General features: G+C 61.1%; 1 protein-coding gene across 1 annotated transcript in view; it reads right to left on the minus strand.

Moving 5' to 3' along the window:
• DNMT1 (DNA methyltransferase 1) overlaps positions 1–19504 on the minus strand; it is a 31265-nt gene extending 11761 nt beyond the window's left edge. The window contains exons 1-14 of the mRNA XM_058657609.1: positions 19321–19504; positions 11129–11165; positions 10111–10218; positions 9736–9952; positions 8228–8306; positions 7516–7597; positions 6879–6910; positions 6139–6238; positions 4435–4469; positions 3369–3456; positions 2042–2076; positions 1784–1829; positions 1602–1682; positions 1413–1522 (exon numbers count right to left, since the gene is read on the minus strand). Of these exons, the coding sequence (XP_058513592.1) occupies positions 1413–1522; positions 1602–1682; positions 1784–1829; positions 2042–2076; positions 3369–3456; positions 4435–4469; positions 6139–6238; positions 6879–6910; positions 7516–7597; positions 8228–8306; positions 9736–9952; positions 10111–10218; positions 11129–11165; positions 19321–19400 (1130 nt within the window). The 5' untranslated portion in view covers positions 19401–19504. The remainder of the gene's footprint in view (positions 1–1412; positions 1523–1601; positions 1683–1783; positions 1830–2041; positions 2077–3368; positions 3457–4434; positions 4470–6138; positions 6239–6878; positions 6911–7515; positions 7598–8227; positions 8307–9735; positions 9953–10110; positions 10219–11128; positions 11166–19320) is intronic.
• Positions 19505–20589: the final 1085 nt, after the last annotated feature.

Here is a 20589-nt window from a genome sequence, read left to right on the forward strand (position 1 = left end):
ATCTCCTAGACAGCTCACACGTCCCTAAAGCAGGCTAGGAGGCCATCCTGGAAGGTGGGTGCCAGGCCACTGTGCCTCCCTTGAGGGACTCAGCCTCGAGCGTAAGGGGACCTCCGGGCATCTGTGTCTGATGCTCCCCAACGCAAGGCCGCTCACGTGGGGCCTCGGGAGGGAATCGCGGCTCTCAGCAGCCAACAGCCTGCAGCCCCTAAGCTCTCCAAACCTGAATGCCCTGAGCCTGGCACCTCTGCTATGTCGAGCAAGGGTGGGGTGGGAAGGCCTCATGAGATGGTACCAGGAGGCCCCCTCAGCGGAGGCCCAGCTCTCCAGGAGGCTTACGAGGGGCTGAGACACCCGTGCCCCAGAGCCTCCTGTTCTGTGAATGCCACAGGGGGGCTATGGGCATGACCGCCTGCCCTGGGAGCCGCCATGTGCTCCATGCGGGCTCCATAAGGACCGGTGTCTGAGCTCCACAGCCCCATTTGGGGCCAGGCTCAGGGAGGGATGGCTGTGGCCGTGTTGGTGTGGACTCGAACCTTAGGGATGCTTGTGGGACAGACACAGCCATCAGCCCCCTGGACAGGTGTGCGCTTTAGTCACAACATATGCGGGGGTCCTGTCCTAGAGCCACGACTGGTCAACCTGCCTGCTCGAGCCATGTTCCCAGGCTGGCCATACAGCCTCCACACTTACCCTGAGCCCGCCGTCCCTGCCACCAGGGGGAAGGGGGTGCCCCTGGCCAGGACCACCCTTCCACCACCCGCGGCACTTCCCTGTCCCACTACCACCCTTCCCCCATTCCCCACCCCAAACCCGGCCCTGTGCGAGCAGCAGGACCCTCTGGAAGGCACCAGGCTGGGAACCCCAGCTGGGAACCTACCTACTTGTCACCATGAGGCTTCCTGAACAAAATTAAGATGTTATGGGGTGGGGGGAGTTCTCGTTTCTAGAACCTATTTTACAGATCAGGCAAGGCAAAATGACAAAAAGCAAAATGACATGTTTGAAGTTCCCCATGGGCTACGCAAATAAACTTCCTAGGGACCCAGACTTGATGTCTGGACTAGGTTTTCAGGCCCAAGATAACTCATGCGTCTAGAACACTCCAGATCTAGCTTAGAGAAAGAATTGCCAACACTTCCAGCACCAAGCACATCAGGGGAGGGAAAGCCACCTGCGTGACCAGACAGGAATGCTTGCTTGTTCTGTCACCGGGATGTCTGGACCCAGAGACCCTGGCTGCGTGATATCCGAGCGCTTCCGGCCGGGGGCCACACTGCTCCGTGTCAACCACCGAGACAAAGCCACACATAGGCACACCCGGAGGGTCCCCTGGCCCTCCACCTGCGAGAGCTGCCGAGCTGGCAGAGTCCCCACGTCCACCAAGACACGCACGCAGGTGTGGCCCGTACCTGAAATAGGTCAGCTTGTGCTGGGGCAGGGCCTCGTAACTCTCAAAGCCAGACTCGTTGGCGTCGAAGATGGACAGCTTATCGTTTGTCAGCATCTCTGGCTCCTCCAGCTGCAGGACGGGGGACCGTGAGGCCGGGGGGCCGGAGGCCGGGCCGGGCCAGGGTGGGCGGGGACGGCCAGGGACTCACCGCGTCCGAGGGGTGATGCTCGTATTTGAGGTCGGGGTCATCCAGGTACTGCCCACACTGCACGCACTTGGGAGGCTGGGCCTGGGGGGCAGGCGTGGACCCACAGACGTGCTCAGGGAGGTGCCCCCAGGCTGCCCTCCCCACCCCAGCCCCGTTCCATCTTTCCAAGGCCCGCCTGCTACCTTGGAGCTCACCACAACTTTGGTTCGGGCCACTTTTTTCTCCGTTCTAGAAACAAAACACGAGACAGCCTGTTCTTTGAATTGCCTCCAGACGTACTGAGATCCATCCCGCCCGACTGATGCCCAAACCGCCCAGCAGGGCAAGGGGGCATGGCCGCATCCTCACTGCCCGAGGATGCCACCCGACACAGAACCAGTACTTCTGGGTCCTGTGCCACCCTTGCCATCTGGAAGTCCCCTTCATGTTCTAGAACTTACGGTTCTTTGGGTGTGGTTTTATACCTCTTTTCCTCCTGAGTGGAGAGAGAAGGCTATGTGTAAGTATTTTGTATGTGGACAGAGCTTTCGGGGTCTGGACTGGGGGACACGCGACTGACACCCGGCTGAAGGGGTCTAGGCAACAACACCTGGTTCCCCCAGAATCTAACATCTTAGATCTTAAGACCAGAGACTTGGTTCGAATGATTCCCAAGAGGTCAGTTATCTAAGACAAGAAACCTGGGGGGGGGGGCGGTGTGTGGGGGGACATGACAGAAACTGGCCTAACAGCCTCCTGGGATACCAGCCAGCTCAAGTCCCGGCGGCTCCGCTTCCGACCCGGGCACCCCGGAGCAGGCAAGGCCTCGAGTCCCGCAGGGGAAATTTGGACAAAGTGTCTGGCTCCCAGCTCCTGCCAGTGCCCGGGATCGAACCAACAGCCCAGGGGTCTTTGTTCTTTGCCCCAGGGCAGGTCCACGCCAGGATGCTTGCAGCAGGACAAGACAAGGCCTCCACACTGCAGGACGTGGTGGCTCGATAGCGCCCAGATTTTGTTTTGGGCCCAGGGCTGGAGGGAAACAGACACGGCCCAGGAAGACACGGTAATGTCACGCGCAGTCAAGACGCCGTGGCTGCTGGCACTGACAACCTCCTGCCTCTGGGCCTATTCTCCAGATAGCCCAGTCCTGTAGGGTGGGTGAGGTCAGGGGGCAGGCCTTAGCTCTAACCGCTGCAGGGCTGGTCATCGCTGAGGAACAAGGGCCATGCAGAGGGCCCCGATCCCGGGCCTGCTTTTCTGGAGCACTGAAATATTTGCACAGTAAAAGGTTTTTTGATCTTAAAGACCGCCTGAGTGTGCAGTGGCCCACAGGTCAGAGCGAGACTGACACGCAGGACCAGGGCTCTCGGGCCACAGGCTGAGATGGAGGACCTGCAGGACCAGGGCGCTCAGGCCACAGGCTGTCTGAGATGGAGGACCTGCAGGACCAGGGCGCTCAGGCCACAGGCTGTCTGAGATGGAGGACCTGCAGGACCAGGGCGCTCAGGCCACAGGCTGAGATGGAGGACCTGCAGGACCAGGGCGCTCAGGCCACAGGCTGAGATGGAGGACACGCAGGACCAGGGCTCTTGGGCCACAGGCTGTCTGAGATGGAGGACATGCAGGACCAGGGCGCTCAGGCCACAGGCTGTCTGAGATGGAGGACACGCAGGACCAGGGCTCTCGGGCCACAGGCTGTCTGAGATGGAGGACCTGCAGGACCAGGGCGCTCAGGCCACAGGCTGTCTGAGATGGAGGACCTGCAGGACCAGGGCTCTCGGGCCTCACCTTCTCATTTGTGTCCTCCTCCCCTCTGTCATCTGTTCCCGGGCCGGCCTCTTGGTCCGGCTCCTCCTCCAGTCTTGCTCCAGGCTTCCTGCCATGAGAAACGGCCCAGGCACAAGGTGGGTCAGCCCGTGGAAGCCGACAGCCCCTTCTGCTGGGTCTCCCGTCATGGGGGCTCCCAGGCACTCGGGACCTCCTGCTCTCTAGGACCACAGCTGCTGGGATTTAAGGCCACACGGACCAGTCTGGAGGAGGGCTTCCCAGCTTGCTCGAAGCCAGCAGTGGGGGGGCACAGCACCTGGGCTGTTACAATAAGTAGGGACTGCCACACGCTCCATGTCACCCACTGAAAACGTGATGGTGACAGGGCACCGGCCCCCAAGTGTCCACTTCCCCAGCAAATGCAGCAGGTCCCCAGCCTGGTGGCGGACCTGGCCGAGGCCCGACTGCACACCGCTTTCTCCGCAGTCTGGGCGGTCAGTGCAGCTGGCCCCACCTAGCCTGGCTGTACCCAGCAGCGACCAAGCCCCAGAATGCTGCCTGCTTTACGCTTCCGAGTTCTGGGGCTGTGTTCCCCAGCCTTCTCACAGCGAGTGGTTACAGACACGGCCTAAGCGTGACCCTTAAAAATCACAGGGCCCTTAAACCCTGGAGGGAGCGGGAGGGGGTGTCGGGTGCCCAAGGACCCCATCTGGTTCTAGCCCTGGCCCTGTGACTCCCTGTGTCACCATGGGAACCTGAAGGGCTCCGGCCAGCAGCAAGCCCCTTGCTGGGGACACCCCTTGACCTTGGGACCGCCCAGCCCCTGCCCCCGAGAGCAGCGGACACCCAACACCGAGGGTGGGGTCTGACATTTGGTCCCAGGAACAGAAGTGGCACCAAAGCCTTTGCTTGGCGTCTTCCCTACCACCCGAGAAGTGCCCTCACGCTGCCCCAATGGGGGGCACGGGGGGGAGGAAGCAAAGCCTGCGTCCCCAGGACGCTGGGTGTGGCCCGCCACCTTCCCAGGACATGTGTGATGGTGCCAGGCTGGCCAGCACGAGGCACAGGGCACACCAGGTGTACTCACAGCATGGTTTCACTCCTAGGCCGTCTCCTTTCTCTCTGAGGGAGAGAGAACAAGACAAGTTAGGGGCTTTTTGTACTTGACCTCAATGTGCTGACATGTTCTGTGGGAATAAAGTTCCTAAACGTGTCCCAGAACTGGGTGGAAGTTGATGATGCGTGGCCCAGGCACCTGGGCCCCTTGCCCTCCCCATGGGAGACCAGACGCAGTTTCTGGCTCAGCCCTGAACCACTGTGGCCACACGAGGGAGTGAGCCGGTGGCAGCAGGATTGACATCTACCCTGCTCCTCCAACTGTCTTTCAACTTTTTAAAACTTGAAACTTTGGGGCCCAGCACAGTAGCCTAGTGGCTGTAGTCCTCGCCTTGCACGCGCTGGGATCCCACATGGGTGCCGGTTCATATTCCAGCAGCTCCACTTCCCACCCAGCTCCCTGCCTGTGGCCTGGGAAAGCAGTGGAGGACGGCCCAAAGCCTGGGACCCTGCACCCTCGTGGGAGACCCGGAAGAAGCTCCCGGCTCCTGGCTTCGGACTGGCTCAGCTCTGGCCGTTGCGGCCATTTGGGGAGTGAGTCAGATCTTCCTCTCTGTATTCCTTTGTATATCTGACTTTCCAATAAAAACAGATGTTTAAAAAGACCATCTTCCTTCACAACAGTATTTTCTGAACTTAAGGATGTACATGTAAAAGCAAAAGGACTGTGTCCCCCTACTGACAGTCACACCAAAAGGAGGTCCAGGACTCGCAGGGGGTGCAGAGCGGTGCCACCTCCCACGACCACGCGACACGTGGAGACGGGGCCCGGCAGGTGAGGTGCCTGCAACACCTGCCGTCAACATCACAGCCCCGGAGTCCCGGCTGCTCCACGCGTAAGCCAAGCCCTGCTAATGCACCCGGGAAAGCAGCAGACAGGCCAGGGACTCGGGGCACCCGTCCCTCCACATCGGGGTAGCGGAGCAAGGGCCGAGCTCACCGCAGCCATCTGGGGGGTGAACCAGATGCCACTTTCTTCCCCTCTGCCTTTCAGATAAATCTTCAGTGAAAAACCAGGCACACACCTTACCAGATCACCCATGTCAAGTTTATGCTCAGCGATTTGCGCAGAGAAGCTGGTCACGTTAGAAACAGTGCCCCCCTTCCTACTGCAAGGGCCCAGATGGAGGACGACAGCTGCTCGCCCGGGGACGGACAGGAGGTGCGTGCTGCCCAAGACGGCTCTGCAAGCGTGACGAATGGCTCCCGGCACCCACGGGGGGCGGAGCTCAATAGCAGATCTGTGCCCCATAATCGCACCCCCTGCCATGCCCATCAGCGGCATCGAGTCGGAGCTGCCTCCACAGCCAAGCCAGGGATGGTAAAGAGCCAGGGAGGCTGGCCAGCAGCTCCCAGGGGACAAGCCTGGGGCACGGCACAGCCAGAGACACTGGAGCCCCACATCCGAGCCCTACTGCCGCCATGGCTGCCAGGTCCCCACTCAGCTCGGGCAGGCAGCAGAGGGCCCGGGTCCCAGCTGTGTTCTCTACCTGGCGCCCCTGTGGCCATCTGGCGAGGGACCATGTGGCCAGAAGGGTGTTCTAGTCTATCTGGCTTTCAAGTACGGATCCTTCAGAAGTGACCCAGGTTTTGTTCTGAGCTAAGGTCAAGGTTGTCCCACAGGCCGCCAACGCCGTCTCCCGACCCCACCCCGAGATGTGAGGAGGATTTTTACCCTTTTACTGGTCTTGTCCTCCATGTCGGCTGCAGTGGCGGCGTGGTGGGCTCCCGGACTCGCCTTTCCGCATTCCTCTGCAGGAGGAAGCTCTGGGGCTCTGGAAAAGCAGACGCCCTGGGGTGACTGACGTGGGCTCCCGGACCGCCTGTCTTCCTGTTACCCTGATACAGCCTGCGTCTCAGGGCGGGGGAGGCGCCTCCCTGCACATCCCGTACTGGGTACCACCTTGAAACCCACTTCTGGTGACCACCGCTACTTTGTGTAGGGAGCGATGGCAGGTGTCTGCTACGGTGGCTAAGATCCCACTCGGGACACCCACAGCTACCACACGTTGGGAGTGCCTGGGTTCGAGCCCTGGCTCTGCTTCCAATCCAGCTTCCTGCTAACGGACAGTGTGTGACAGCCCATGACTAGGGGGTCCCTTCATTCCTACATGGGAGAGATCCACACTGAACTGCAGGCCCCTGGCTCTGGCCTGGCCCAGCCACACACTGCAAGCAGGCTCTTTGGGGGGGTGGGTGAGGGGGCGTGAAGCAGCGGATAGACAGTGTCCACCTCCGCCTCTCCAATAGGAACAAGTCTTAAAGCTCACTCTGGTCCCACACTCGGCATCCTCCCAGGCAGGTGCACGGCCTCCTAGGGCAGTGACCGAGTTCTCGCCTAAGCTTTCTGTGGAGTCCCCTCTAAACTCAAGCTCACACAGGCAGAGGGACGGGGCACCTCGGGACCATGCCTACCGCTCCTTGGACCGCAACCTCCGTCGCTTGTCCTGGACAGGGCAGAGAGGGGGAAGAGAAAGTGCCAGGCTGTTGGCCACACTGAACACTCTTCACGCAGCTACAGACAAGGTTGGGGCCGGGTGGGGGTGCCTGGTGTTCAGAGCCAGCCCTGGGAAATGCCTCAACGCCCCACCCCGGAGTCCCCACAAGGCCCAGGAGGCCCTGCTGCACGGGGATCCCCTGGTGACATGGCAGCCCACAGCCAGGTTCACCGTTGCTGGCCTGCGTGATCCCATGGGACTCGCATCAGCGAGTGATGGCGACACCCCAATGTGCGCAGGCTCTCCTCAAGGGGCACCCTACCCAGCACCCTGCGTTCCCTAGGTTCACGTGACTTCCCCTCTGGGGCTGGGACATTCTAGTTGGTGACTATGATGGAAAGGGGACGACGGTGTGAGGTGGACCTGCTGGTTAAGGTGCAGGCAACAAAAGCCTACGTGAGCACAACTGATGAAGCCACACAGCATCTGACACAGGCACACAACTCCTCCCACTGCCTGCCTCCAGACTTGGCCCTGGCTGGGGCTTTTCTTAACCGGGAGGGCACACGGGGCCGGGTCACACCAGCGAGTCCCGCTGCTCCAGGACAGCCTACCTGATCCGTGTCCTCCTCGTCAATGGACTCATCCAACCTCACCTTCTCCGACTCCTCCACGGGCTTGCGCTTGGCAGGGCTGCTGCGACACACGAGGAGCCGACCTTAGCTTGCACAGACCCGAGCTCAGGTGGGCAGGGGAGGGGGCTTGTCTGATTTTGCACTCCTTCCTCAAGTTCAGACTGAGGCCTAGTGACCAGCTCGCCCCCGGGACAGACGCGCCCCGACTGGGGTTCAGTAGTCACGCGACGGCCAGAAGCATCCAACATGCTCCCTGACGGTTGTTGGTGTCGGGACAGGGAGCCACGCGCCTCACATGGGGACACCCGCTGAAAACATCCACCTCGCAACCCAGAAATTGGGGTCCCCCAGGGCCCCTAGTCCCTCCTGTCGCTTTATGGGGAAACGGACAAAGGGGAGTGGCGAAATGTACAAACTACTGCACGAGGGCCACCAGGACGGCTCAACCGGCTAGCCCTGCACTACAGCGCCAGCATCCCACATGGGCATCCATCTCTCCTCTGCATTCTAGCCAGACAGCATCAAGGAAGCGGAGCTCTTCAGGGAAAGGACAGGCCAAGAGAGGAGGTCTTCACAAATGGCCCGTGAACATGGCCAGGTCAAGACCCTCAGCTGAGCCAGCCGGACGGCTGGGACACACCTCACCATCCCCGTTCACGCAGAGCCCCGCGGCCCACCCCTCTCCGCTGACCTCCTGGTGAAGTGCGAGGTGATGGTCGTCTGCCTCGTGGTTCTTCGGGCAGTAGCCCTGGGACTGGGCAAGGTTTCCACTGTGTCGGGGAGGGGGGATGGAAGAGAAGAAACAGTCACCATGAAGCGACAGGCCCTGAGCTGGGGCACTGCGGGAAGTCCGGGGGGCCAAGGACAGAGCCCCCATTTGGCTTTGGTTCCGGTCAACCTCAGGCCACCGGCTCCCGATAAGGAAACAGGACATCCCTCCCCTCTGGAAGGTGTGCTGCCAAGCGTCAGAGCTGAGCTCCAGTCCTGCACTCTAAGAAACTTCCAGAAGAGTCACCCTGCTCCAGCATCAAAACTTCAACAGGTATGTTTAACTTTAGAAGCAGCAAGTAGGGCCCAGTGCAGTAGCCTGGTGGCGATTTTCCTCGCCTTGCATGCACTGGGATCCAATATGCGCGCTGCTTCTAATCCTGGCTGCTCTACTTCCCATCCAGCTCCCTGCCTGTGGCCTGGGAAAGCAGTGGAGGACGGCCCAAAGCCTTGGGACCCTGCACCCGTGTGGGAGACCTGAGGGAAGCTCCTGGCTTCAGATCGGCTCAGCTCTGGCCACTGCGGCCACTTGGGGAGTGAATCAGTGGAGGGAAGATCTTCTGTCTTTCTCTGTAGATCTGACTTTCCAATAAAAGTAGATGAACGTATTTCTGGCCATCTTTGGTGGTAGTTGGGGGCAGAGAACACTCTAAGTTTTGTCTTTGACCAAGCATGAAGACGCACACGTCCTCAACTTACAGTGGGGCTCATGAGGAGACTGCTCGCCTGGCCTAGGTTACACCCGCCCCAGCTGGAGCAGTGCCAGGCATGGACATGAAGCCCGCCCTACGAGCAAGTGTCGACTGTCGCCTAGAGTCACAGCGCTGATGGGTCAGCCTCTCCGAGCGTCAGCTCGTAGCCCGGCTGTTCCCGTGGAGCTCCCTGCTAACAGGCCTGGGAAGACGGCAGGGGATAGCTGAGCATTCTGGGGGGCCCCTGGCATCATGGGAGAGACCAGGACGGAGCTCCTGGCTCCGGCCTGACCCAGTCCTGGCTGTCGCAGCCATTGGAGGATGCAAACAGCAGAAGGAATTCTGTTCTCTCCCTTCTAGGATGCTCAAGGGATCACAGGATTTTGAACACAAACAGGAATCGAGTCCACAGCAGGGCCCTTTTACCCTGGTGACGGCGCGGCTGACGGGGCGCCGCGGCCCCTGCTCAGCGCTGAGACCACCACGTTGCCTTTCGCCGGCCCCGAGACAAGATCTAAAGGCCAAATACGGCTCTGCTGGGAGATGAGCATTGTCAGATCACCCTAAAAACAAGACAACCCCAGATGCCCCTTGATGGCGGCAGTCCAAGCTAGGGAGCGTTGCCTCAGAAGGGAAGCAGGGCTCCCCGGCCGGGGCTGGGGATGCAACAATCAGTGTCCGGCTCCAAAGGCCGCGTCCCTCCCGGCCGCCCCTCCCAAGGTCAGGAACACGTCCTTACACTTGGCCTCAGCGTCGGCCTTGCTTCTCCTGAGCGTGCGCGTTTTGGCGCTGGGTTTGCCAGGGCTGCCGGGCTCCGCCATCCCTGCCCGCCTCTCCGGGCCGCTGGCCTGGCTGTTCCCGTTGGCTACGCAGCCTTTGGCGTCTCGGCTGAAGGCCCCGTTCTCCGAGTACAAATCTTTATTTAAAAGGGATTGGACTTTAGCCAGGTAGCCCTCCTACAGCGGGAAAGGACAATTGGGGTAGCAGTGAATGCAAACCAGTGGCAGTGAGCACAGGGGGACACAACGCGGGGTCAGGGTCCCACGCCAGGCCCGCAGGCACACGGCAGGTGTTTCTGGAAGGCGGGGAGGCGGGCTGCAGAGCGCCGACTCACCTCAGAGAGCTCCTCCTTCCGCAACTTCGTCTCTAGGTCACACAACTGACTCTGGAGCTCCTTCTGCAGAAACTCATGCAGGAGACTCAGCTTCTCCTTCACGCATTCCTGGCGGGACCAAGATACACCCGGCTCTCAACCCTACCTCTCTACCTGCGCCCCCTCCCCGCAGGCCGCCCGGCCACGTCTCCAATGGCTGCAGCAGCCAGGACTGAGCCACCAGCAGCATGGTCGTCCCCACTGCCACCCCACCCCGGAAATCCATCAGTGAAAAATCAGCTTCTGTCCAGGGCACAGCGCCCCCCTCTGGAGCAGGGGCTGGCAGTGTGCAGTGGGTCAGGCAGCTGCCAAACAGTAGCGTCCTAGGGGAGCCACAGTTTGAATCTGGGCTGATCCACTTCTGACCCAGCTGCCTGCTAAGGCGCCTGGGAGAGCAGCAGCAGACCGCCCAAGGCCCTGGACCCCTGCCACTCGTGTGGGACACTTGGCTGCAGCTCCTGGCTTTGCCCTGGCCCAGCCCTGGCTGTTGGGGCCACTTGTAGATGTATAAATATTCCAAAAATACTAAGCAGATCTAGATCTGATACGTCCGGTCCCAGGCATTTAGGATAAGGGAGATTCACTCTGTACTGGTATGCATCAGAACAGACCACAGCAGTGCCACGGTGTAGCAAGCCACGTTAGGGCGCAGGTTCAAGTCCCAGCTGCTCCGATTCCGAGCCAGCTCCCTGCCTGTGGCCTGGGAGAACAGTGCCGAGACAGCTCAGGGCCTCAGGACCCTGCTGCCCACGTGGCAGACCCGGAGGAAGCTTCAGGTTCTGGGCTGTGGTACCGGCCACTTGGGAGGAGTGAGCCAGCACAATCTGCCTTTCATACAGTGAACGTTTTGGAAAGCGCTACCAGAACAGCAAGGTTTGGGACCCAGACCAGCTTGTCTGCCGCACCATCAGACACTAAATGACACCAGCCCCGAAACCTGACAGTTGGCTGGGTGACGAATGTCAAGGTGTAGACCTACTTTTTCTGACAAGCTGTCTCCTTCCAAATCTTTGAGCCTGGAACAAGAAAAAAAAAGAGGGGAGGGGGCGGGGAGAGAAAGAACACTTGTTAGGCAACTCTTCATCTAGAAGAATCTTCACTGTTTTAAAGGACTTTGAAAACGGTGGCCTTCTCCCTTCTAACATCTAGAACGTTCCACCACAGTTCACACAGACAAGCTACCTGTGGGGCTGGCTACCACCTTTAATGCCAGCGTCCCACAGGAGCAGCAGGCGTGTGTCCCAGCTGCCCCGTTTCCCAGCTAGCCCCTGCCTATGGGCCTCGGGGAGCAGTGGAGGACGGGCCAAGGGGCTGGCCCCTTCCCTGCGCCTATGGGGATCCCTGGCTCCTGGCTCTGTCCCCACCCAGGTCAGCTCTGTGGCCGTCTGGGGAGTGAACCCGTGGACTGAAGCATTTTTCTCCCCTTCAAGTAAACCGAGTCTTTTTAAAAAGGCATCTGTCGGGCCCGGCGGCGTGGCCTAGCGGCTAAAGTCCTCGCCTTGAAAGCCCCGGGATCCCATGTGGGCGCCGGTTCTAATCCCAGCTGCTCCACTTCCCATCCAGCTCCCTGCTTGTGGCCTGGGAAAGCAGTCGAGGACGGCCCAAAGCCTTGGGACCCTGCACCCGCGTGGGAGACCCGGAAGAGGTTCCTGGTTCCCGGCTTCAGATCGGCGTGCACCGGCCCATTGCAGCTCACTTGGGGAGTGAATCATCGGACCGAAGATCTTCCTCTCTGTCTCTCCTCCTCTGTGTATATCTGGCTGTAATAAAATGAATAAATCTTTAAAAAAAAAAGGCATCTCTCATGGGAACACGGTGTGCTTTGGGGGTGCCGTGGGGGGGAGTCATGTTTGACGGCCAGATGCAACAGGCCTTTCCCAACAAGGCGTTTTCTCGAGCTCCTGGGACTGGAGCAGGTCACAGCTGGGGGCCTCGTGCAAGCCTGTCGGGGACTTCAGGCCAACCTTCTCTACCCGGGACCAACGAGCTTCCGTCCGAGGGCATACCACCGTGTAGACCAGGGCCAGCTCCGGCGGCACAGTGGGCGAGGCTCCACCTGCGACATGCCTGGCCTAGCCCTGGCTGCTGCAGCCACTCGGGGAACAAACATGCTACTCCGTCTTTCAAATCAACCAACCAGCCTTGTGAGAGGTCTGCACAGACCAGGGCCACGCTGCAGGGCAGAGCCAGTTCCCCCGGGGGAAACAGGGGGTCACAAAACACCATCTGCTCCTCCCCCACAACCTCAGCCCTCACCTTCCGGCCTGGCACACGTGGGCTTGCAGCCAGTGCTGTATCACAAGATGGCCTGCCTCCCTGAAATAAACCAGCTAGGGCAGAGAGGCAAGGGGGAAAGGCCGCTCCCAGCCCAGCACACCGGCTGCAGACGGACACAGGGAGGGTGCCCCAAGCAGAAGCCCGGCTCCCCTGCACCTGCCGGCCAGTGCCCACGGAGCACTCATCACTGGCCTTCACAGGAGTGAGACCCTGTGCGTCACGTCCCACGGTGCCCTGGGCGCTGTGCTGCGGGGTCAACATGTCCACCTGCAGTGCTGGCATCTCTAATGGGGCACCATTTCCAGTCCCGCTGCTCCACCTGACCCAGCTCCCTGCTGAGGCACCTGGGAAAGCCACAGAGGACGGCCCAGGTGCCTGGGACACTGCCACCCACGGGGGAGACTGAAGAAGCTCCCGGCTCCTGGCTTCAGACTGGCACAGCTTGGGGAGTGAACCGATGAATGGAGGATCTGTCTCTCCCTCTCTAACTCTGCCTATTAAATGCACAGTCAGAAGGCTCCCAGGACTACGCAGAGCACCTTCCTGGCAGGATGGTCATGGCAGCACCCGGGGGCTGGCACAGGCAGGACACGGCAGCACAGTCCCGACCATGGTTATCCCAGGGCTGGAGGACAAGGCTTAATGGACGCCCAGGAGTGTGCCGCACACCCAGTCCGGCCAAGCCTGAAAAAGGAACCTTCTGGCAGATGGTGATGGCCTGCCCAGGGAAGACTGGGTTTAACCTGCCTGGCCCCGGAACAGGAAGGAGGAGCCGGGCAGGCCTGGGGCGTCTGGCAGGGAGAGCCCAGAGTTCGGTGTGTGCCTGCCTCCCAGGAGGGATGTCGCGTGCAGCCCACGCCTGGGGAGAGAGACACAGCAGCTCCTACCTGCCGCAAGGCCCGCCATGGCCCCTCGCCGGGACCCCTGAGCAGAGCGGCGGCTGTGCAAGACCCAGCAGGGGCCGTGAGTAACATCGCCGCCTGCCAGGCCCCAGGCCCCGTGACTCACCATGCTTCCTCCTTTCCCTGAGGGATTAGTCATGTATTTACAGGACAGCCGCTTCACAGAAACAGCACTGAGGGAGATGTGGGGAGCGCACGTGCGCCCCTGCCCCCGCCCCACCCCAGGATAGCCGGCATCTACAGCCAGGAGGAGCCGGGCTGAGGGCTCACAGCAGAGGGAGCCAGCCTGATGCAGTCTCCAGCTGTTACAGGGGCGGGCGTGATGGCTTAACCTGCTAGCCCGCCCGCGCACACCAGCATCCTCTATGTGTCCCCGCTGCTCCACTTCCCATCCAGCTCCCTGCCTGTGGCCTGGGAAAGCAGTGGAGGACGGCCCAAAGCCTTGGGACCCTGACCCACATGGGAGACCTGGAAGAGGCTCCAGCCATTGGATCAGCTCAGCTCCTGCAATTGTGGCCATTTGGGGGTGAGGGGGGCAGGAGCGAGCCAGCAGATGGAAGATCATTGTTTCTTTCCTTTTACTGTAAAGGAAAATTTAGAGAATGTCTTGAAACCAAAGTAGAAACAGGGAGCCTGTCGGTCTCCATCTTGTCACGGAGCTGCTGGCCAGGCAGGTAACCCGGCCCAGAGACCACCCCCCAGCTGTGCTTCCGTTAAAGGACAGTTACAAGGACAGCGGGAGAGACTTGCTCGCTCCCCAGATGGCCGCCGTGACACCAGGAGCCTGGAGTTGCACACGGGCCTCCCCCATGCATGGTGGCAGCCCAGGCACTGGGGTCCTCTGCTGCCTCCCCGGGCATGGGGCGACACGCCTGCAAAACACTGGGCCCCCTGAGGCAGCACTGACCTCCACCGAGGCCAGAGGCCCAGGCCCTGGGAGAGCAGGAAGCCTCGGGAAGGGGGCGGGCCCAGGAGGCCGGAGCCGGGCTCCTGACCCACGGAACGGTAAGACCCATGCCTGCCGCGCACCCAATGCACCCGTCCATGGGCTCCACACCGACCCATCTGATCGGTAGGGAAAGCAGGTCTGAGGACCAAGAAGCAACAGCTAGAAATGACAGCCGTCCTAGCAGCGGGTCAGCCTACTGCCCAGAAGCTGCCATCTGCTAAGGGGTTCCCTGGTCTGAGCTCCACCTCCGATCCAGCTCCCCATGGTGGCAGTACTGGAAGGAGTTCCAGAGCTCTGGGTGTTCTGACCAGCCTGGCTCCAGCCACTTGGGGAGTGAACCGGCAGGTGCGAGATCTGGGAAGATCTGCCCTATGACTCGACAGAATCTTAGGACAGACAACTGCGAGGAACTAGCCTCTCCCAGGGCCCCACTGCCCAGACTGCAAGTACTAGAAGGGAGATGACAGCCAGGAACAGAGCCAAGAGGTCCAGGGCTCCACGCCCAGGATGGCAGGCCTTGGCACAGTGGCTGGCACTGGTGCCCAGCACAAGGCCGGTTACTCCCCAAGGGGCCGGCTGGAGGCCAAGGATGGGGGGTGGGCAACCCATGTGTCCTCTACACACAGACCACATCGCCACCCTGTCATCCACACTCACTTGGACCTGACCTGACGTCACCGTCCTTGCCACCTGATGGCCGAGGACATGTCAGAGATGACCGGGGCACTAACATTCCCCAGGGAGCCGCCAGTTTAAGTCCCATCCAGCTCCTTGGTCGTGTGCCCGGGAGGGCAGGCGATGCTGTAAGGCCCCGTGGCTGGAAGACTCTGAAGTGGGAGACCTGGGCGGAGCTCCAGGCTGCTTCCCACTGGCCCAGCCCCTGCCTGTGGCCTGGGAAAGCAGTGGAGGACGGCCCAAAGCCTTGGGACCCTGCACCTGCACTGGAGACCAGGGAAGAGGCTCCTGGCTCCGGATCAGCTCAGCTCTGGTCATTGCGGCCACTTGGAGAGTGAACCAGCTGACGAAGATTTTTCTCCATTCTTCCTTCTCTGTAAATCTGACTTTCCAATAAAAATTAAATGTTTAAAAAGGTTTAAGAAGCAGAATGATGGGGAGCGAGAGGCAGACAGATCGACCTCCCATCTGCTGGTTCACTGCCAACAGCCACAACAGTCAGCTTTAGATCAGGAAGCTCACCCAGGTCTCCCAAAAGTGCTACAGCCATCCCCCATTGCCCCAAGCAGGGAACTGGGTGGCAGGTGGAGCAGCCAGGACTCCAGCTGCGGCTGACTGGGATGCAGGCAACACGAGCAGCCGATCAACCCCCTGTGCCACAGCTTCGCCGCTTTCAAACTTATCTTTTAATTCCTTTTTACAGATTCATTTATATTAGAAAGTCAGTTATAGAAAGAGGAGAAAGATCTTCCATCCACTGACTCACTCCAAGCAGCCGCAACCACCACAGATCAGCTGAGCCAAAGCCAGGAGCCTCTTCTGGGTCTCCCACGCGGGTGCAGGGTCCCAAGGCTTTGGGCCGTCCTCCACTGCTTTCCCAGGCCACAGGCAGGGAGCTGGATGGAAAGTGGAGCAGTTGGGATTAGAACCGGCGCCCATCTGGGATCCCACTGCGTTCAAGGCAAGGCCTTTAGTCGCTAGGCCACGCCAGGCCCCGATTCCTGTAAGGAACATCTTGAAGCATACTGGTGCGTACCCTCCACTAATGGCTGCCTGGGCGTCAGATCTGCACACTCTGGTCGCCCTCAACAAGTGACCAAGGCTGGACACCTCAACACCCTGCAGCCACCTTCCTCCCCAGTGCACGGACCAACAGGAAGCCTGGCCAGGGAGACGCCAGGGGGTTACAGACCTTAGCCGTGGACCAGGTAGGGCAGCGCCTGAAGCGCTCAGTCCCCACAGCAGGGGAGCAGAACAGGGACAGGGGGCCATCCTACACTCCCTGTTGGGAGCGGCCGGGAGCTCTCAATGTAATCACTCATTTGGCCGAGAGATAAGAGCTGTAATTAGAGGCTAATCAGTCATACCTGGGAGGGAGGAGGAAGAAAAATAAAGCTACCAACCAGGGACTCCATAGATACAACCACGATTCCTAAAGTCACCCATCGACTCTCGCATGAGAGGCAGCCCCTACCGTGCAGCAAGCCACCCCATCCTTAGAACCCAGACCACCGGCAGACTGGCTGGCCAGCTTGGAGAAGCAGCGGGGCTGGAGGGCCGGCCTGCCGCCTTCCAGCGCTGTGGGAGCAGCCCGGTATGGGGTGTGCATGCCCACGGGCAGACTGGCTGGCCAGCTTGCAGGCACGCACAGGCTGGGAAAGTGTGGGGTCCCCGAGCTCCATGCACCAGCCAGGGCACATGTTTGGAAGCCACTTATGATTGACGGCAACGACACTGCCCTCTTGATGAAAAACGGGCAGCAGGGGGACAAGTGGGCAGCAGGTGGTCCGGCTGTCGGCAGTGTCAACACAAAACGTTGGGAAGGAAACTGGCTCGCCTAGAAAGACACGATACACAGGAGCCTGGAGGTGTATTTTACACACCCACCAAGGATGCCGTGTAGGGTGCCGGTTCACCACTGGCCTGGCTGTACGTCCAACCTTCTTGCTTACTGCAGCTGGGAGGCGGGGCACATGTGGCAGCCCACACACTTGAATCAATCTCACACATAGGCCCAGTGGGGACAAGAAACGCAACCCAACAAGCCAAGACGGGAGGCGGCTTGCTTGGCACAGCAAGGAAGATGTGGCTTGGCACTCCGGGTTCTCTATCAGTGTCCCCTGTGTTCTGACCCCAGCAAGTCCACGGTTCCAGCCACCCACGCGGGGCCATCTGAACCGAGGGCTCGGGCCCTGGCTTCAGCTTAGGTAAGTCCCGGTTGCTGCTGGCATGCGGGCAGCGACCCCGGTGAACGGAAGCTCTCACCTTTCCAAGTGCTACAGGCAGTTTTAAGAACACTACCACGAGGAACCTAAAGCGAACTGTGGATTCTAACGCTCCAACGCGGGCAGCAGACACTTGACCAGGCCCTGTCCACTAACAGGCTTCCCAGCCTTTAACGCCTTGACCCATTCGCAAGAACTCTTGGGGACTAAATGTCATTGGTCCAAGCCTGGGGTAACACCCACCCACAACACCAGCATCCCATAGGGGCATGGGTTCGTGTCTGGGCTGCTCCATTTCCAATCCAGTTCCCTAAGGGCCTGGGAGACCAGCGGAGGATGGCCCGGGTGCTGGGGCCCCTGCCGCCCACGTGGGAGACCCGGAAGAAGCTCCCGGCTTTGTCCGCAGCGGGTCGTCTGAGAAGTGACCCAGTGAATGCCAAAGCACCATCGTCCCTCTGGGACTCTGCCTTTCAAACGAGCCTTAAACCCAGGGTTTTCCTTAATAGGACAATGGAGAATCTCCCATACTTAGTGACCCATTAGCAAAATGGGAGCGAGGCCAAAGAAGCTGTGGGCCACCTTACGTGGGGCCTTGGAAAACCATGCTTACTCTTGCCATCTGACGAGTTCGCAGTATGCCCAACGTAGTTAGGGACGTGGGAGAGGCTTGTTCAAGGTCGTCACGGTCCAGGTCCTCTTACTAACCCCTTCTGGGGCGGCAGTTCCAGGACGCAGGGAGGCCCGGGGGTGGGTGGTCCAAGCCCACTGCGGGAGGGAGCCGGTAGGGGCTCCAGCCCTTGGGCCACCACCACTCCACAGGAGGAAGACCGGTGGGTTCAGGGTTCCTGGCTCGAGGCTGGCCCAGCCCTAGGCTGTGTGAACCAGGGAATGGAAGGATCTCTGCCTTTCACACAAGGGGAGCACGAGGCAGGGAGGAGGCGGGGAGCGGGATGGGTCTCGGTACCAACCGCCCTGGCTGTGGTTTAACGGTGCACGGATTAAGCCACAGCCAGGGACGCCGGCGTCACACAAGGGTACTAGCTGGGCGTCCAGGCTGCTCTGCTAGGCATCGGGAGGCCCCCCATCACCACCATGAGAAGGCCATGGAAGATGGCCCCGGGCCCTGCCACCCGACCAGCCTGCCGGTGGCCTTGTGCAACGGGGAGAGTCCACCAGCAGATGAGAACATCTATCCCTGGTTCCATCTCCGTGGAACTCTCTCAAGTAACTTCCACACATCTGAAGAAAAAAGGAACAGGGTGGCCTCCTGCCATCTCGTGTCAGGTTTCTGTAAAGTCTGGCATGACCGCCCCCCCACCCCGCCCAGGGAAGCGTCCAGGCCTGCCTGGCATACCTCACAGGGCACAGGCTTTCTGGAAAAGATGGATGTTCTTTGGGGGAGGCACGGGCCACCACCCCCTCTATACACACAAGGGCGCACTGGGGCGCACATGGAGTTCCCAGACCAAGTCCATTCAGCAGCCGGCAGGCCGCCCGGCCGTGGCACAGGCCCCCTGGGTGGAGCACGCTTCATCCACAAGGCCAGGACCCCCCAGAGTTCCCACCAGGTGACCCAGTGAGTGGAGGGAGCCCCCACACCCCCTGATTCCCCCAAGTGGGGGCCCACCATGGCGCGCCCACCCCCACCGCCTTCGGAGGCCACGATCCGGACGCCCAAGCTCCGGGGGTGCCGGGGACGAGCCCCCCGAGCCCGAGCAAGGTCAGGCGCTGGAAGCGGACGCCGCGGGGTCTCAGGGAGGGCCTGGGGGTGTCCGGAGGCCACCACAGCGGGGCTGCCCACTTCCTGCGCGCCCAGGCTGGCGGCCCACCACCGCGCCGGGACAAAGTCAACCTGCCGAGTGGGTTCCCTGCCGGGGAGCCGGGGGGAGCGTCACCAGGGCAGCTACCGGAGGGGCCCCCCCTCAACCCGTTTTGGCGCCAAACGGCGAGGGAGGCGCGCGCGCGCCCGGAAGTGCCCTCCTGCCCCGCGCCAACCGCCGGGCGCCACCGCGCGCACCCCACGGCGCGCGCCCCACGCGGCCCGGCGCATGCGTGCGCGGCTGTCAGCGCCCCGAGGGGACGCGACCCCCACCTCCCCGCACCCCGAGTCCCGGCGCCCCGCACCCCCACGCGCAGCACCTACCGCCGGCGGACGTGGTCGGGCAGCGCGATGGCCGGGGCGGCCAGGGCGGGCACGCGGGCGGGGGCGGTGCGGGCCGGCATCGCGGACGGCAGCGGAGCGGGGAGCAGTGCGGGGCGCCCCGGCTTTTCGCGCGGAAACCGACGGGGAGGGGCGGCCAGCCAGAGGCCGGCGCGTACCACGCGGGGCCGGGCGCAGGGGGACGGCGGGAGGCGGGGCGCGCATGCGCACGCGGCGCTGCCCACCCCCGGCCGCGCCCAGCAGTGGGCTCGCCCGGGCAGCAGCCCTGGCTGGCTCCCTCTGGACCGGGAGCTGCAGGGCCGTTCATTCATTCCTTCATTCATTTTCTGCCATCCCCTGCAGGGTCGGAGGGAGGGAGGGACATGCGAAGCCGGAGTTCAAGTCCCCAGTTCCCGCACAGCCCGCTTCTGGGAGCTGGCCATCGTGACCTTGGGCATCTACATCCACAAAAAAGAACCTACTGGAGGATGCCCGGGGTCCAGAGCGAGTGCCTAGGACCACCTGGCATGTTCAGGGGCACCTGGCTGTTGCCAAAGCCCCAGTGTTCAAGAGACCGTCGCCCTAACAAGGCGGGAAAGGCGCCATAGCCTCACACCCAACAGAGTTGGGTTCCTGTCTTTCACCGTGGGGTCAGCCTGGTGGCTCAGTGGGCTAAGCCGTGACTTGCAAGGCTCAAATTCTGCATCAGAGCGTTGGGTACCATCCCAGCAGCTCCACTTCAAATCCAGCTCCCTGCTAACACACCTGGGAAAACGACCCCAGAGGCTTGATCCCCCCTCCACGTGGATGGCCCAGATGTGCTTCCCCAGGCCTCAAGTTTCTGCCTGAATCCACAGTTCAGCAAAGCATGCAAGCTGGCCAGCTCTCCTCCCACACTCCTCTGGATCTCAACCTTGCGAACAAATCACTTAAAAAGATTATGTTGAGGGCCTGGCAAAGTAGGCTAGTGGCTAAAGTCCTCACCTTGCATGTGCTAGGATCCGATTTGGGTGTTGTTCTAATCCCAGCATCCCCACTTCCCATCCAGCCCCCTGCCTGTGGCCTGGGAAAGCAGTGGAGGACGGCCCAGAGCCTTGGAAGCCTGCACCTGCGTGGGAGACCTGGAGAAGCTCCTGGCTCTGGATTGGCTCTGCTCCGGCCATTGCGGCCACATGGGGGGTGAGTCAGCATGGAAGATCTCCCTCCCTGTCTCTCCTCCTGACTTTGCAATCAAATATATATAAATATATTGAGTTAAAGACCCAAAGGTAA

Source organism: Ochotona princeps, chromosome 33 (assembly GCF_030435755.1).
Source record: "Ochotona princeps isolate mOchPri1 chromosome 33, mOchPri1.hap1, whole genome shotgun sequence".
NCBI classification, from domain to species: Eukaryota; Metazoa; Chordata; class Mammalia; order Lagomorpha; family Ochotonidae; genus Ochotona; species Ochotona princeps.